Raw genomic sequence first — 16864 nt, forward strand, 5'->3', positions numbered from 1 at the left:
GTAGGCATGTTCCTTTTTTTCTTGAGATTCTCACAGATGATTCTCCTCTCGATAAAAAATAGACTAAAACTTCTTGGCCTTTCTTTCTCATCAAATATTTCTTGGAGTCCACACATTAAATCAATTACTATTTTTGCTTCTCAATCAGTTCTATTGTTCCAAACGCTTTCTTACACCTGAGGTTATTCTCTATATCTACAAATCTACAATCAGACCATGCATGGAGTATCGTTGTCATATTTGGGCTGGTGAATATCTGTTTCGTTTGAGGGTTCTTGATAAGGTGTAGAAACGTATCTGTAATTTGGATTGCTTCATCTTTTTTTCTTCTCCGAAACCTCATTCTCAGACATGGTGATGCTTGTCTCTGTCTTTTTTTTTTTATAAATACTATTATAGCATGTGTTCTCCAAAATTGTCTGATTAATTCTCTGGCATCTTTGTTCCAGCTTGTTTAACTCGTCAGTCTTGTGGTCTCCATCAATTCACAGTTTTGATATCTCATTCTAATACAGCTTTCTAGTCCAGTAGCTTCTTTCCAAAAACTGCAAGGTTGTGGAACTCTCTTCCTGCTCACTGTTCTCCTACATAGAGTCTTGGTCTTTTCAAGACTAAGGTAAATAGGCATTTCCTGTCTTTGAAATAAACATCTTTGGTTCTTGTTAGCTTCTTACATCAAGTGGCTTCACATTTTGTCTGGAGTGATTTCCATAGTAAAAAATTTTTGAGGAACTAAAAAGGAAAAATATTCCCTATAAGTTTCAGTGAGTAAGGAAAAATGTCTCCACTCTAAAAATTTTCATAGCCAGAATAAGTATTTTCATTAAAAAAAACTGGAGAGAAATAAAATATATTTCTGCCAATAGCATATTGAAAGGAAGAAACTGAAAAATAGGTTAGTTTGAATTAAGTATCAATATATCAGAAGTTATTTTAGTCTGACCTTGAAAATCCAACAAAGCAAGTTTATGTGTTAGATTAATAAAATAGAAACTCTCTAATAAGAAAACACCTTTTGTCCAAAAGATATTTTAAATGATATTTGTATTATCAAATAATGTTCATTGAGTTTAAAATTAAATAAATATTCATATGGAAAATAGTTTATAGAAATAGACAGCGGAAATCAATAAAAAGTGTACACTATTTTTTTTTTTCATCAAAAATTATGTCACACATTTAAAATCAAATAAAACATTTAGGATATCATCCGGTTTGTTTGAAGGGCAATAAAAACAAGAACTCGGTCTAATAAGAATCTAATAAAACTATTAAGAATTCCTGACCCAAAATAAAACGTTACACTCACCTATTGGACTGTGCAAGATCAAAACATTCAACACTTGTCGGGTTACGCAACACTTTCTCTTTAAAAAGCCGTGTGTAATAGTCCAAATCCCAATCATCAAATGCAAGACCTGAAGTAAAGAAAAAAATGATAAATTGTTTTTAAATTTTTCACTACAGTTTTTTTGTTTAAGTTTGTTTATAATCAAGACAATTTAATATATATATCACTTACTTGAAACGTACTTGGTTTGTATATTCCAATCATAATGGATTAAAAACATTTCTCATAAATAAAACTTTTTCTAATAAAAAAGTTATCCAAAATGATGTTTTTATAAGTTTTTTAAGGTAAACATCTGAAGAGTATGTGACTAAATATGTAGCAATAACATAATTTTGCAGACTTGTTAGTCGCAATACGAAACAATATTGCCATGGATACCTTTTGAAAAGTAATAAATAACCAACTGAGTAAACTTGATATTTGGAACTTGAAGAATTATTATACTACACTATATATGCTCTGGAACCTAATAAAAAGGCACTCATTTAGCTTGGATTTTTTTGGTTAAATTTACAAAATTTATATAAAAAAAAGATCTTTTTCATTATAAAAAAACTTCATTAATGAAAAAGATTATTTAATCCATTACGATTGATATAAACAAACAGTTCTTTGGTTCATTTTGGACAACTTACATGAACCATGTAAGTTGTCCAAAATGGTGTTTTTATAAGTTTTTTTAAGGTAAACCTCTGATGAGTACGTGACTAAATATGCAGCAATAATATAATTTTGCAGACTTGTTAGTTACAATACAAAAGAATATTGTAATGGATACCTTTCAAAAAACAATAAATAACCAACTGAGAAAACTTGATATTTGGAACTTGGAGAATTATTATACTACAATATATATATATATATATTAGCTGTATATAAATGGCATTGCCTGGTCAAGAGATTAGTCAGATACTATGTAAGATACACCGAATATCCTAACTTGTTACGAAAAGTGACCACATGTTGGATTTAAGGAAGCATAAAACACATCCATATTTGTTTATGAAAATCAAACACTTAGAAACTTTTATAGCTTCAAAGGGAAATAACTCTCAAACTTAAATAAATAAGCTTACTTCTGGTTTTAAACACAATGTTGTTAGTTTGAAATCAAAATTAAAAATTTTGCAAGAACTTTCTTCTCAGCCTAATATACCTTTACAAACCCACAATTCGCTCATGTATGGAGTATTTTTTGTCACATCTGGTCTGGTGAATCTAGCCCCTTTCTCTTAGACAGGTTCCAAAATAAGAGTCTCAAATCTAATAGTTCCTTTGCTATCGATCAAGATCCAACCTCTGCCACATCACCACAATGTTGCATCTCTGTCTTTGTTTTACAAGTACTTTAAGGGAATGTGCTCTGATGAACTCATAGCACTTATGTCCTCTTGACATTACGTACTCTTAACTAACCTAACAAGCAGCAAAATCCCACAACTTCACTGTTGAGGTCTCTAGATGCTGTAAAGTCTAATAGTTTTTTGCATAGATAGACTTTGAAATTCCATTTTTCCTGCTTCTCTGACTGTACTAACCTGCAGAAGTTTAAATGTAATCTTACAGCTCAACCCCCTGTTTCCTGTTAGACGCAGTCCCAAATAATAACCCCTTACTTCCAAGTGACAATATGCCTTGCGATGAAAAAAGAGTAAGAAAAAAGTCCTATTACATTTATTGCATTCACTGACATTGTTTGAAAAACTATTAACAAGACAATTTCTCTTCAGCTATCAGTAAAACAGAAAATGTTCAACCCGTAGCCTAGTGGGAGGGTTGCCCTTTTCTCTTCCCTGCAACCTCTTCCTATAGAAGAGATGCTGCGAACCTGTCTCTGCTTTATCGTTATTTTCATGGCAAATGCTTGTCTGAGCTCCAATCTATGGTCCCCCACCTCATGTTTTGACTTTCAGGAAAAACACTCGTTTAGCTGAACCACCACTCCAAACTTAAACATAAATTCCATGAACAAGGCTTCTTTCTTAGAACTGCATGCCTGTGGAACTTTGTTCCGTTTTCCTGCTTTCCAACTGACTACAATATGGTTGTCTTCAAGTCCATGAACAAAATCTTGATGAACCATCCCCTTAAGTAATCCAATTTTCCACTACTAATGATTACTATAACATTCTCCCTTTGACGACTGTACACTCATTAATCCTTATCCTCTAGTGGCCTCCGGGCCTTGATAAGTAGTGACTCCTTTGTAAAAAAAAAAAAAATATTAAAGTATTGGGTTTCAACAAAATTTAAAAGTGTGCGCAAGCTGGTGCAACAAGAGAAAGAAAGAAAGGACACCATGTGGTCAGATTTAGAAAAAGTGTGGTTGAAAAAGATGGACGTGTAAAGTCAAAGACAAGAAATATTGTCTATGGATGGCGTGCAGTGAAGCAGAGAGTAATAAACACATGCCAGAGATGGACATGTGGTAGGGAGAGGCTCTTTAAGGTGGTGTCAAGATGGGGAGAAAGAAAAACGGTAATAGACGATTTGTGTTAAGAAAGAAAAAAATGCCAACCCAGATTTTTATTTATTTATTTATTTCCTTTGTTTATTTGTAACTGCGACGTTATATAAAAAGGTCTTACCAAAAGAGGATCTTAAGAATCTCCTAGAAGGGTAGAATAAAAATAAGGTTTATAATGGTCAAAATAGGTACCTTGGAAGGTAAATCAACAGAAGTTCTGTAGGTTTAATTAATAACCTTTGTTAGGTGAATTAATAACCTTAGTTAAATTAATTATTAAGTAAATAAAGAAAAATGTACCTTTGTTCTTGAAATAACTTCATTGTGGAAGGTATATCGATTATAACAAAGAAACAAATCAATTAACACTTAATATTTTCTCAGCACACAGAGAGATGCAAAAAGACATGTCTGTTTATTCTTTACATCTATACGCAAAAAGAGAGAGACACTGCATACGTGTCCTTTATATAAAAACAGTCCATAAAAAGGAGACAACTTAGGTTGTTTAATTTGAATTACACATCATCAGTTAACAGATAAAGGGAGGAACTCCAAGCCGCCTACATACTTGAAAGCAAGGGTCAAAGAGAGACAACACTTCAGTATTTAAAAATCCATCAATATTGTCGACATGTGTAGGCACTGTAACATTTGTTTCTTACAAGAAATACAATATAATGGAAATGGTACCTAAGTTTTTGATAGCAACAAGATCTGATACAGAAGCAGCAAAGATAGTGTAATGGAACTGGTATCGCAGTACGCAAACAACTTATAGAAAACGTCATAGAAATTATCAGATATTGAGACCGAATTATTAAACTCTTCCTTGTTATAGAGTAAAGTGAATATTGTTTTCATTTATGTTCCGCAGTTTGACCATCAGCAAGCTGAGAAAGGAGAATTCATGAGAATGTTAAGGTGATAGCCAAGACTCCAATACAGAAACTTTGCAATAGCAGGGAAATTTCAACACAAACATCAGCTTAAATATCGAGTTTTAGACGTGGTTGATGGCATAACGTAAAAATGACATGATCCTGGGTACAGTGCATTGGATGAAAAAAATTGTTGATCTCACTCTGCAGACCGCTATGAGAAAGCATGTCACATCACTCATCATCAGTAATGTGAAACGCTTTGAAGTGTGTCCCACATTGATGTCGATGGCCCAAAGCTACATGATAGCTCACTTAAGACATGGAAAGAATCAATTGATGATGACCTAATCATAGCGGTGGCACAAGTGAAAATGATAACAGTTATTCACAAAATGTCTAACCTCAATATGAGACCAAAAAAAAAAAAAAACTGTGCTTCTATATTATACAAAAAAAAAAATATTGAATTTAACAATTGAAACAAATGGTAACTATGTAATTTGTCATGTTGCAAATAATAAGATATCCAAAAATTAGAGAGAACGATATAGTAGAAAACTAATTATTTAATGTAAATCTTTTACGGTGAAGTTTATATGGGGAATAAATTTTGTCTGACAGTTGAAATCACGACATAAGCAACGGAACTTAATTATCTCCCCTGTCAACTTATCTCTTCTTTAGTAAATGTTATTGTGGTGTAAATGAAGAAAAAGAGAAACAAGAACGACCGACCGCGTTTTTGTGTGGCTTACCTCGTGTTCATAATGAAGAAGAAACAAAAATGGCTGCCCTGTTTCTTTATATGCCTACAGGGTGACCACGAGGTATGCAAATGAGATGCTCCTGATTGGAAATAAAAGAGGAGTGATTTGGGGAAGGAGGGCATTCTGAAGTTTGATTGCGAGCAGAGAAGGTGTATTTGAAGAAGAGAAAAGCTAAAGTTGCAGAAGTTCGTTTTGGAGTGGAGAGAAGACGCGTCAAGTGGGAACGGGAAGGTGAAAGTTCGGACAGCAGTGTCACGCAAGCGACAAGCTATTTCGGCGTATCAAGCAATTAACATGGCTGAGTGGAGACTGAGCACTCAGATGTTGAGACCCTTTACTGGGGAGGGCGACCTGATTAAGTGGCTGGAGAAATTAAAAATGGTGGCGAAGCTGCAAAAGATAGAAGATGTGGTCACCCTGCTGCCGCTATACTTAGAGGGGGAAGCCCTCACGATTTACCAGCAGATGTGAGATGAAGACAAGGAAGACCTTGCCTTAGTGGAGCAAAGGCTTAAATTGGCCTTCGCGGAGGGCCCATTTGAAGCACTTGGCAAGCTGTCAAGTTTGAGGTGGACCGGCGAGTCCGTTGACGTCTTTGCGGCAGAGATCAGGAGACTGGCAGGGTTGGCTGGTTACGTGGGGAGGAGCCTGGAGATGACGGTAAAGCTGTACCTAGTGAACGGCTTCCCAGAGGAAATCTCTGCGAACATGCAGAGAATCACGGGGATCCATTCTATGGAAGTGGACGATCTCTTGGTCCACGCCAGAGTCCTAGTGAAAAATGTTAAAAGCCCAATCGTGGCTGCAGCTGTGAGTGGAAATATGTGCATGAGGCCTCACTTGAATGAGAGGCAGCCGGCGAGGCGACAGGAGGGGAGACCTGCCATCAAGTGTTTCCGGTGCCAGGGTCCTCATCTGATCAAGGACTGCAAAGAGCCGAGACCGGGGATCACGTGCTACCGATGTGGACAAGTGGGGCATATTAGCCGCTATTGTGTTGCTGCACGGGACCAGGGAAACGAGTGAAGGGGAGCTATTGCGCCAGTGGTTACCCCTTCTGTGTGGAAATGGTGCATGATGGAACATTGCCTCGGTTACCGGTGGTAGTCAATGGGAAGAGAGCCATAGCCCTTGTCGACACAGGCTGCACTACAACGCTGTTAGCAAGGAATGTCGCGAGGTCATGGAGCGGAACCAGGATTATTAGGACCGTGGATGGCAGGGATGTGAAATGCCTAGGAGAGACGACAGTGGAAGTAATGGTGCAAGGGGTGCCCATTGAACTGCAAGCCCTAGTGTTGAATCATCTGGTCAATGGTGTCGACGTGATTATAGGTATGAGTGCAATTAACCGACTGGGGGGCGCTACGTTAAGAGGGGGCCAAGTGACGTTTGGACGTCTTAGCGCAGTGGGGATGGCAGGAGTGGAAGGTGATAGAACTGTCAGAACCCCAAAACCGGAGGTTTGCTGCATTGAGGACAAAGATTTCCTGGCGAAGTTTGATGGCGTGAGGTGGACGGTGGAATGGAAATGGATCTCCGGGCCCCCAGAACTACAGAATAAGGTGGGCTGCTACGAAAACACCCTGCGAGGAGAAATAAGAAAAGGATTCGAGGAAGAAGTGGAGAGGTGGATAAAAGAAGGAATTCTGAAACCGTGGACAGGGGAAGAAAAAGGAGTGTTGCCACTACTGGCGGTTGTTCAGCCTACCAAAAACAAGATTAGGCCCGTGCTGGATTTTAGGGAATTGAACAGACACGTAGCCTGCCACACTGGAACGGGGATCGACGTATGTGAGGATGTCATGAGGAAATGGAGAAGAATGGGGCGGGCCACTAAGATTGTCGATCTGAAATCGGCATATCTGCAGATCAATGTAGATGAAAAACTCTGGCAGTACCAACTGGTCCGGTACAAGGGGCGGGTGTATTGTCTGACGAGGTTAGGCTTTGGGCTGAGTTCAGCCCCCAAATGTATGACTGCCGTACTGAAGACAGTGCTGAGCAAAGACTGTACAGTGGAGGAGGCCACTAGCTTGTACATTGACGACATCCTGGTGGAGGAGGCAGAGGTGACAGCAGAGAAAGTAAGAAGCCATGTCGAGAAGTATGAGTTAACCGCAAAACCGGCGGAGGCCCTAGATGGAGGAGCGGTGCTGGGGTTGAAACTAAGGCGAGATGGAAAAGACAGCCTTGTCTTCGAACGAGGGAATGCAATACCCGAAGTCGGATCTGAGCTGACGAGGCGAGAACTCTTCTCAGTCTGCGGGAGGCTGGTCGGGCACTATCCTATCGCTGGCTGGCTCAGGATAGCATGCAGCTTTATTAAACGACAAACAGGCACTGATGACTGGGAAGGCCGTGTGACGAAGGAGGTCACGAACATGCTGCAAGAAGTCATTGCGAGAGTGCGGAATGAGGACCCAGTGAAAGGGAAATGGTATGTCAGCGGCGAAGACGCGGGTGTGGTTTGGTGCGATGCCAGTAACCTGGCGTTGGGCGTCGTACTAGAGATAGGAGGTGTAACTGTGGAGGATGCGGCGTGGCTAAGAAAAAACGACTTCTCCCATATCAACGTAGCAGAACTAGATGCCGCTATAAAAGGAATCAATCTGGCCCTGAAATGGGGATTGAAAATAATTGAAGTCAAAACCGATTCGGCAACGGTAGCGTCGTGGATTCGGTCGGCAATAACTGGCGATAAGAGAGTTAAGACAAGGGGTGCTGCGGAAATGCTGATCAAGCGCAGACTCGGAGCGCTCACCGACCTGATAGCGGAATTCCAGTTGAGAGTATCTGTTGTGTTGGTCCCGTCGGAAAAAAACAAGGCGGATTCGATGACACGCGTGAAGAAGGCCTGGCTGCAGGATGGAAAGGAGGTCTCCTCGGTATGCTGTGCAGGGGAAGAAGTCAAAGAGTCACACGAAATGCACCACTTTGGTCGAGAACGAACGTTATTCCTAGCCAGAGAGGTTTACCCGGAGACCACCGAGGAGGAGGTTAGGGAGGTGGTGGAGAACTGTCGAGAGTGCCAATCAATTGACCCTGGACCGTCCAGACACGAAGCAGGAGAGCTACACGTTGCGGAGGACTGGAAGCGATTGGCCATTGATGTGACACACTATCGCCACAAATTGTATCTGTCGATGGTCGACTGTGGACCGGGAAGGTTTGCCATCTGGAGAGAGATCAGGGCAGAAGCTGCATGGGCGATCGGAGGGGTCATCGAGGAGATATTTTTGGAGAGAGGGCCGGTTGAGGAACTCTTAATGGACAATGGCCCCGCTTTCCGATCAGAAGCCTTTAAAGGGGTGTGCGATAAGTGGGGAGTAAGGCAATTTTTCAGAGCAGCGTATCGGCCAAGTGGCAACGGAATAGTGGAGAGGAATCATCGCACCATTAAAGCCGCTGCGGAAAAAAGCAACGTATCACCCATAGAGGCGGTGTTTTGGTATAACATCTCGCTGAAGACCAAACAAGATGAGACAACTGTGCCTCATAGGGCCGTTTTCACATATAAGTGGCGGCATCCGTGCAACAAAGCAGCAGGAATTGAGAGTGAAGAAGCCACTATCAAAGTAGGTGAAGAGGTGTGGGTGAAACCCCCCAATGCACAGTGTACCACTCATTGGAAAAGAGGGGTCATAACAGGATTGCAGTCGAAGAACAAAGTGATGGTGAATGGCGTTCCCCGGCATATCTTAGACCTGCGTCGTGTGACATTGCCGGTATGCAGTGAGGGCAGTGAAGAAGAAGAAATCGAGGGCCACCGAGAAGCAAATGATGCTGCTCAACCTGACTTAGGCCCGCGTTGTAGTGAACCTGAAAACGTTAACCCCCGAGAAGTTGTCCCCCAGAGGCCTCAACGTGAGAGGAGGCGGCCTGCTTGGATGGAGGATTACGAAGTATCCTATTGATCTCGAAGATCAGGGGGGCGTGTGGTATAAATGAAGAAAAAGAGAAACAAGAACGACCGACCGCGTTTTTGTGTGGCTTACCTCGTGTTCATAATGAAGAAGAAAGAAACAAAAATGGCTGCCCTGTTTCTTTATATGCCTACAGGGTGACCACGAGGTATGCAAATGAGATGCTCCTGATTGGAAATAAAAGAGGAGTGATTTGGGGAAGGAGGGCATTCTGAAGTTTGATTGCGAGCAGAGAAGGTGTATTTGAAGAAGAGAAAAGCTAAAGTTGCAGAAGTTCGTTTTGGAGTGGAGAGAAGACGCGTCAAGTGGGAACGGGAAGGTGAAAGTTCGGACAGCAGTGTCACGCAAGCGACAGTTATATAGTGATTTTGCTTCCTTTCACAAATTTCTTTTTTTCCTTAATAATTATTTTTCTATCTTATCATTTTTCATAATTTTTGGATATGTTACTATTTGAGACCTGACAATTACGTAGGTACCATTTATTATACTTGAAGTTCCATATTTTTTTGTTCGTATAATATAGAAGCACTGGAAAAAAACTAATAAAAATATAATTAACAAAAGTTTAAAATAAGTGCTAAAAATATAAATTTATTTTATTTACATTTTTCGAAATTGTGATATCTATATATCTATAAAAAGAACGTATCTGTCTGTCCGTCTGTCTGTGTACATTTCCCTATGCAATAATTGTCAATTTTCAGTCTCTGTCAATTTTCAGACTCAAAATTTGATATATAGGGTACTGAGATTTGGGAAAATCTTTGTAATCCGTTTTCGGCCAGAAATTTGGCTATTAAGGGGTCAAAGTTCAACAATTTGACCTTTGAGAACTCTACCAAACTCCTCCAACAATTTTGGGTATAAACAGTTGAAATTTTAGATATAGGTTCCTTGGACATGGATCTGACTTAATAACTTGATTTGAGCCTAAAACAATAAATGTTATGGGATCATAATAGGGTTCAATTTCACCTCTGCGGTCTCTACCAAATTACTCAGACAATTTCTCGTCTAAACATTTGAAATTTTACATAAAGGATATTCAGAGAAAGGGCAAGCTTTTTAATTAGTTTGGGTCGAAAATTTGAGCTACCACTATATAAATGTATGTATATTTGCATGTCTGCCTAAAACTTTCGACAGAGGCGGCAGATTTTCACAAGATCAGTATCATTTTGAAGCTCGACTCTTCAGACGACAAATACCAAAAAATTGGCTAAAAACATTAGTTTCTTCACCTTCAACTGGGCACTTTTCAACAGGGAGGGGCCGCTTTTTTTGCTGATATTTTCGAAAGTCATCCCCTCTTTTCGATTGTCTAGCCTTAATTTAAACCTACGTCACTTCCGGTTTGGCGGTGGTCGCAACAGCAAAGATGTCATGTTTTTTCCCGTTCTTTTCCTCCTTCGCGGTACGGGTCTGAGCCTGCCTTCCTACTACCACTTTTTTTTTTATTTTGCTCAATACACACCTCCAAACACCCGGGCAATGCCGGGCTGAAATGCTAGTTTTTTATAAAAGTTAATGGTCGGCTGGTTGTTGGATTTTATAGCATGTCAGCCGTCATTGCGCCATTTTTATGACAGCAGGACTCAGCTCTGTCACACCTCCAGGATAACCCATAAGTGGATGTCATAAAACTTCCACCACCGGCCACACCCACTCACTCAACTTGCCTGGTTGCAATCCCATGAACTACTACACCAGCCATATAACTTGCAATACCAAGGATTTACTGATTGTCAGAATCAAACTGGTGCTCAGACATCTCTCAAACAACACTTTGAAAACTGCATGCTTAAGATTCAGGTCCCACCTGTAGGCCATGGTAAAGGTTCAGGCCAATTTCTTTGAGGGAACTGTATTCTGTAAAAGATCCTCTAAGAGATAAACTTGGAATTTTAACAATACATCAATTAGTGGCCAAGATATGATGTTTCTCCTTTCTTTTCCAAAAAGTGCCAAATTTATCCTAAACACTCAATAGATAGAACCTTAACAGGTACTTCCACTTTGGATCAAGGTTACTATGGGAGTAACTAAGAGTAACTCTACAGTCTTCAAAACTCCTAGATTGAAACCTCGTTATTAAAAACGAACCGGTAATACCTAGTGTGAATTAGCACTGAGTGAGCTATGCGAGCTTCCTTTGAAGACCAACCAACCAACCAAAGTGGCACTCACCCTAATTAACTTGAACCAGCATCCTCTAAAGAAGGAAGTTTCATGGGAGTATAAAATTCACAAACAGTTCTCAGTCGCATTTATATCCCGGTGATGGGAGATGATGATGTTAAGTTTTTACAGCTCTTTCAGGAAGGTGTCAACATCCTCCTACATACAGCACCTGGTATTCCCAAATGTTCACCCATCTGGTATTGACCAGGCTCAACGTTGCTTAACTTTGGTGATCTAATGAGAATCGGTATTTCAGCATGATTATGTCATACCTTACCACTGGATACACTTTAAAACTCATACTGAGCACAGCAGAAGGGTTATACAAATATATTTAAAATTTAAAAAAAGATGTAACATACCGAGCTCTGTATTTGCTTTTTCCAAAGCAGAACGACCAGAGTGTAGAATATCAACATCAAACACAGATTCTGATTTCGTGTTCAAATCAAATGTTTTCAGAGGTTTGATGTAACGACACTGAGTCATCTGGTCATGCAACGCTGCCACCATCTTGTTCTCTTCGTCTTCTGTAAAACTTTCGCCATCAGCAGGTGTCAATAAATAAATCAGAGCCGATTCTATGCGATCGATATTCTTCAGGCCAATAGCATGACAAATAGAAACGGAATTGGTCGAGAAAGCTGTGGAAAAGTTTAACCTGTAAAAAGAGATAAAGATAATATTATAGGGTTCTTGTCTAGAATTCCCCTATATTAAAAAACAGAAATAAAGAAAAATCTATAGGATGTACGTACCCATGATAAAATAAAAAATATCATATTCCAAAAATCAGGTAATTTGACCAAGTAATCTTATTTTTAAATAAGAAATCAGGTTGTATTAGTAACAGAAAAGCGGCTGTCTTCTCCGCCACTTTGAAAATAAGCTTTTTAAAAAAAAACACAAAGAAAGACAACTCAATTTAAATAATTTCAACTTAAAAATGATTTTCTTGCTTTCGGTTTGTCACAGGTATGTACATCATACAGATTTTTCTTTTTATTTATTTACTAGCGGGGATGCCCGGCGTTGCCCGGGTGTAAAAGAAAAAAAAAAATTTGGTAGGGAGGTAGGCTCGAACCCGAAGCCTTGAGGCAAATAGCCTGACAATTTACCACGACGTTACGAAGGCAGAGAAGTGAGGAAGGGTGAAATCAAACATTTAAAAAAGCAGGTGGTTAAACAAACGTCAACGTGTGGTTTTCTACATCAAACATCACGCTATAGTAGTAGTAGTAATGGAGAAAATGAAATCACAGCACAAATTTTGTAACATAAAATCCACTGAAATAAAAGATACTTACGGCCTCCTTTCGTAAATAGGAGATATTATAATCTAGGGAGTATATAAAAAGTTCTAAGAAAGAGTGATCCCCTGACCCGGAAAAAAGCCTTTGGCGGACATACAAAAAAAATGCACAAACACACACTTTCCCTTTTATATTATAGATTTGCAAACTATTATCCTCATCTTCATAGTTGTTGTTTCACCACGTTTCGGCCAAACTATTCCTCTGACCTTCTTCAGGTGGTTATTTATTAAATAAATAAATATACAAATTACTCATCTCAAAAGATTCCAATAAAAAAAAATAATAGATTTTTCTTTATTTTTGTTTTTTTAATACAAGAAGAATTCTGGATATAAACATATTACAGCAATTATTGTTAAAACCTATGTAATTTGCATATATTTTCATGATAAAATTTGTTTAAAATAAATTCTCATCATGTGAAATTTATGCCCAAAAATATTTTAAATTAATGAATAAGGATTAGGAGGTGATCAAACTGATTATATTGTTACAAGGGAGATGTTGCGATTGCAATTTTGAAGTCATGGTGTCTGCATGTATATCAATCCTTCTAGCCTTGTTGGATATGAAGAAAATGCTCCTATGCAAGCTGTGTTCTTAATATCAAATCAGTAACAGAAGCAAATAGTCGTACATAATTTAGCCATACATTTTTAGTAAAGCTCTTTGTGTACGACTAAGTTTCAGCACAACTAAAATGTCCAATCGGCTCCTGCTGATTCAAGCAACTTTACACATTGTTTCTATATGACAAACAGCAGAAGCAGTCAATCATACAATGATCAGGCATAATTTTAGTCGTACATTTTTTGTAAAACCCTTAAACAACGTATATATTATTCCACAAGTGGGACATGCAAGCGTGTTCTTACTCCGTTTCATCAATAAAAAGAATGGTCTGGAAAGAGTTATGAAAATCGCAATAGAGTGAGTCCATAGGCATATATGTACCATAGAAATGAGATTGACTGATTTCATCTTGTTAGCTATGTTCATATTAACGACTGGAATTTTTTATAAATTACATGAAAAGGTTTGGTTGGAAGTGAAAGTTGCCTTTATCATGCAAATGGTAGTCTTATCACACAATGTATAAATCACTCCACAAGTGAGAACATGCAAGCGCCAAAGAAAATCGATTGCAATTGTGTAATTATGCTACAATATAAACAGACATGTTGCTTGCGAATATTGCTTTTAATAAAAAGGAAAAGCTACATCATTACGCATGAATCTTGAACAACAAAAACAGAAGTAGAATATTTATTCGTAACGGGAAAGAAGAGAAAGCTGTCGAGTGATGTGAGAGAAAAAAATGAAAAATGGCTACACAATATCAACCAGTTATTTGTGACTCGAAGTTGAAGAAATCTTATGAGGTAAAGAGAAAGTTTATTCACAGGAGAAAAAGGTACGGAGATTGAATGAAGAACATGTGAAACACGAGTTTATAGGCGCAAATAAATGAGCGTTCGGTTGCTCTAGTGAAAAAGTATATATATATATATCTATCTCTACTAATATATAAAAAGAACTCTGTTTGTGTGTACGTCAGTTCATTCTTTATGGATTCAAAAATGGCTATGCCGATTTTTATGAAATTTTCGACAATGGTACGACGTGCCTGGCAGTGTTCTTAGGTTTTGTATCGGAATGTCTTTGATAAGTATTAATAATCAAAATAATCCAATGAGAGAAGGAACAGTCGACTTTGACGAAAGTTAACACCTTAAACAGCCAAGTGCATTTGAGAAGTTTTCTCATCACACAAACCGAAAAGCCCAACATATAAAATCAAGAGCAGGTTCTTTAATATAAGGGTGTGTTTAAAATGAATGTTTTTGTTTCAAGTGCAATTGCACAATGATACTTGATTTTTTCATTTTAAACTTAAATTTAAGTCATTATCACTGCACAAGCAGTAAGGCCAGGCATATAAAATCAAAAGTAAGTTCTTTTATATGACAGGCGTGTTTGGAATGAATGTTTCTGTTTAGAGAACACTTGAAGCATGATCCTTGATTTTTGCATTTTAAACTTTAATTCGAGTCATTATATATAAAAAATAATTTTATAAAATCAACAGTAGGTTCTCTACAGTGCAATGTAGACTACATTGTGGACTAAGTCACTGCAAGGAAACATGTGAAGCTTCCTCAAGATGCATCGCAATGGTTCCTCAACTAGAGCAGGCAATCAATCGATTTGATTGAAAAATGGGTAATTTCACTAATTTCGAAGACAATAAAAATATATAGGAGTGCGAAAAATCCATTGGGTCTCCGATTGCTAGTCTGATAGCAAAGAGGCCAGCAAGAGGAGCAGTCTACAAAACTGAGGAGGCTGAGCAAACTAGGTTTCCAGATACATTACAAAGGGAATTAAGTATTCAAGATAAACAGATGGCAAAATTACATATGAATATTGGATGCTTGTTAAGATATATCCACAGATCAAATTTTTAAATGTGTTGTTTTAAGCAAAAAAAATATCACATATTTAACTGTCATGCTGAAAATTGTAATATATCCAAAAATTACAAAAATAGAGTTTATTTAGGTTGTCGAGAAGTTTCGTTATCTTAGTGATACCATCGGAACAGATGCTAGTGTGATTAGGGATGGATTGAGTAAATTTAAAGAATTTCTGCCATTACTAACCAGCAGAGAGTTACTGTTGTTGACAAAGGGAAGAGTCTATCAATCATGTGTGTACAGTGCGATGTATAGAAATGAAGTGAAATCTGGCCAATAAGGATTGAGGATATGTGTTGCATGGAGAGAATTATTACGAGAATGTTTAAATTGATGTGCAACGCATGTCTTAAAGATAGGCTTGGATCTGATGACCTTGGAAGATACTCTTAAATAATCTAATTTCTGGTTAGTCGCAAATCATTGTTATCAATCCTCACATTTTTTAACCGTTCTCCTGACAATCTCATTAACGCTTATCCTTGAATTGATATGTGGTGACTCATAAAAGATCAATATGGATAAATACAGGATAGAACGATAAAGTTGCCGTCCTAAAGAAAACAATACTACAGCTTTATTTTAAAACTTTTATTGAAAAAATTAGTTCAGGTAACTTAATTATGTAGTAGAGCTGACATCTGTTCAATGTAGCTGTCTTCAGCCTCACTGCCTCGATATGGGTCCAGAACTGAGAGTATGCCTTTTCCACCAGCGCTGGCAGGAGCTTGGTGAATACACAGCAGATAGCGGCAATCAGGCCAGATTTGGTGTTGTGTGAGGTAATGATGTTGGTGATGTTCGCGACTTATGACCAAACGAAGTAGTCTAGTGGTTTCAAGCCAAAGGAGGGGGGGGGGGCAGTGAGAGAAGGATACAAAGTCATAGCACTCCTTCTGAAGCCAAGCCCAGGTTTCTTTGAACTTGGGGGCCGGCACCGAGTCCTGCTGCCATACCCAGGGTCTGCCAACAGCCACCTGATTACAGAGGGGATCACCACACTCTTCAGCACATCCAGGTACACTTTGGTGTTGACTTTTAAGCCGACTTCGAAGACGTGAGGAGGCATGATGTGACCCTCACTTGAAACCACACCAAATACCATAACCGTGGCCAGAAACTTTGGTTTCATCAGCCTGGACACGTCCTCGTTATTCGTAACAATCTAGCGTTGCATTTTGAAGGTGCTGGCAATGGTCCTGTTGTCATAACTTTAATTGGTAGAGAGCATGAGTTATACAGCAACACATCTCCAATCTTGCTCGGTGAACATTGTGTCACTTTCAGACATGATAGAAAGCTATCACTCTTCGATTTTGTACACAACTGGCCAGCTAGTAGATGGTTTGTAACAAAAAAAGAAAACTAGTTTTCATCAAATGGAAATGGAATCAGATCGTTTTTTCTAGGGTGACAATTTTATCGTTCTGTATAGGTAATGTGTGCAGAACAGGAGACTGTTGATATGGTCATGTTAAAATAATGGATG

At 38.6% G+C, this 16864-nt stretch overlaps 1 protein-coding gene across 2 annotated transcripts in view; it reads right to left on the reverse strand.

The window, feature by feature from the left end:
- The window catches only part of LOC145254352 (phosphoribosylformylglycinamidine synthase-like), a 99606-nt gene that overhangs the window by 68268 nt on the left and 14474 nt on the right, over positions 1 to 16864 (reverse strand). For both annotated transcript variants that reach the window (XM_080113017.1, XM_080113018.1), the window contains exons 4-5: positions 11945 to 12243; positions 1310 to 1418 (exon numbers count right to left, since the gene is read on the reverse strand). In XM_080113017.1, coding sequence (XP_079969143.1) covers positions 1310 to 1418; positions 11945 to 12243 — 408 coding nt within the window. The remainder of the gene's footprint in view (positions 1 to 1309; positions 1419 to 11944; positions 12244 to 16864) is intronic.

Source organism: Euprymna scolopes, chromosome 3 (genome assembly GCF_053919585.1).
Source record: "Euprymna scolopes isolate OS-2025 chromosome 3, ASM5391958v1, whole genome shotgun sequence".
Taxonomy (NCBI): Eukaryota; Metazoa; Mollusca; class Cephalopoda; order Sepiida; family Sepiolidae; genus Euprymna; species Euprymna scolopes.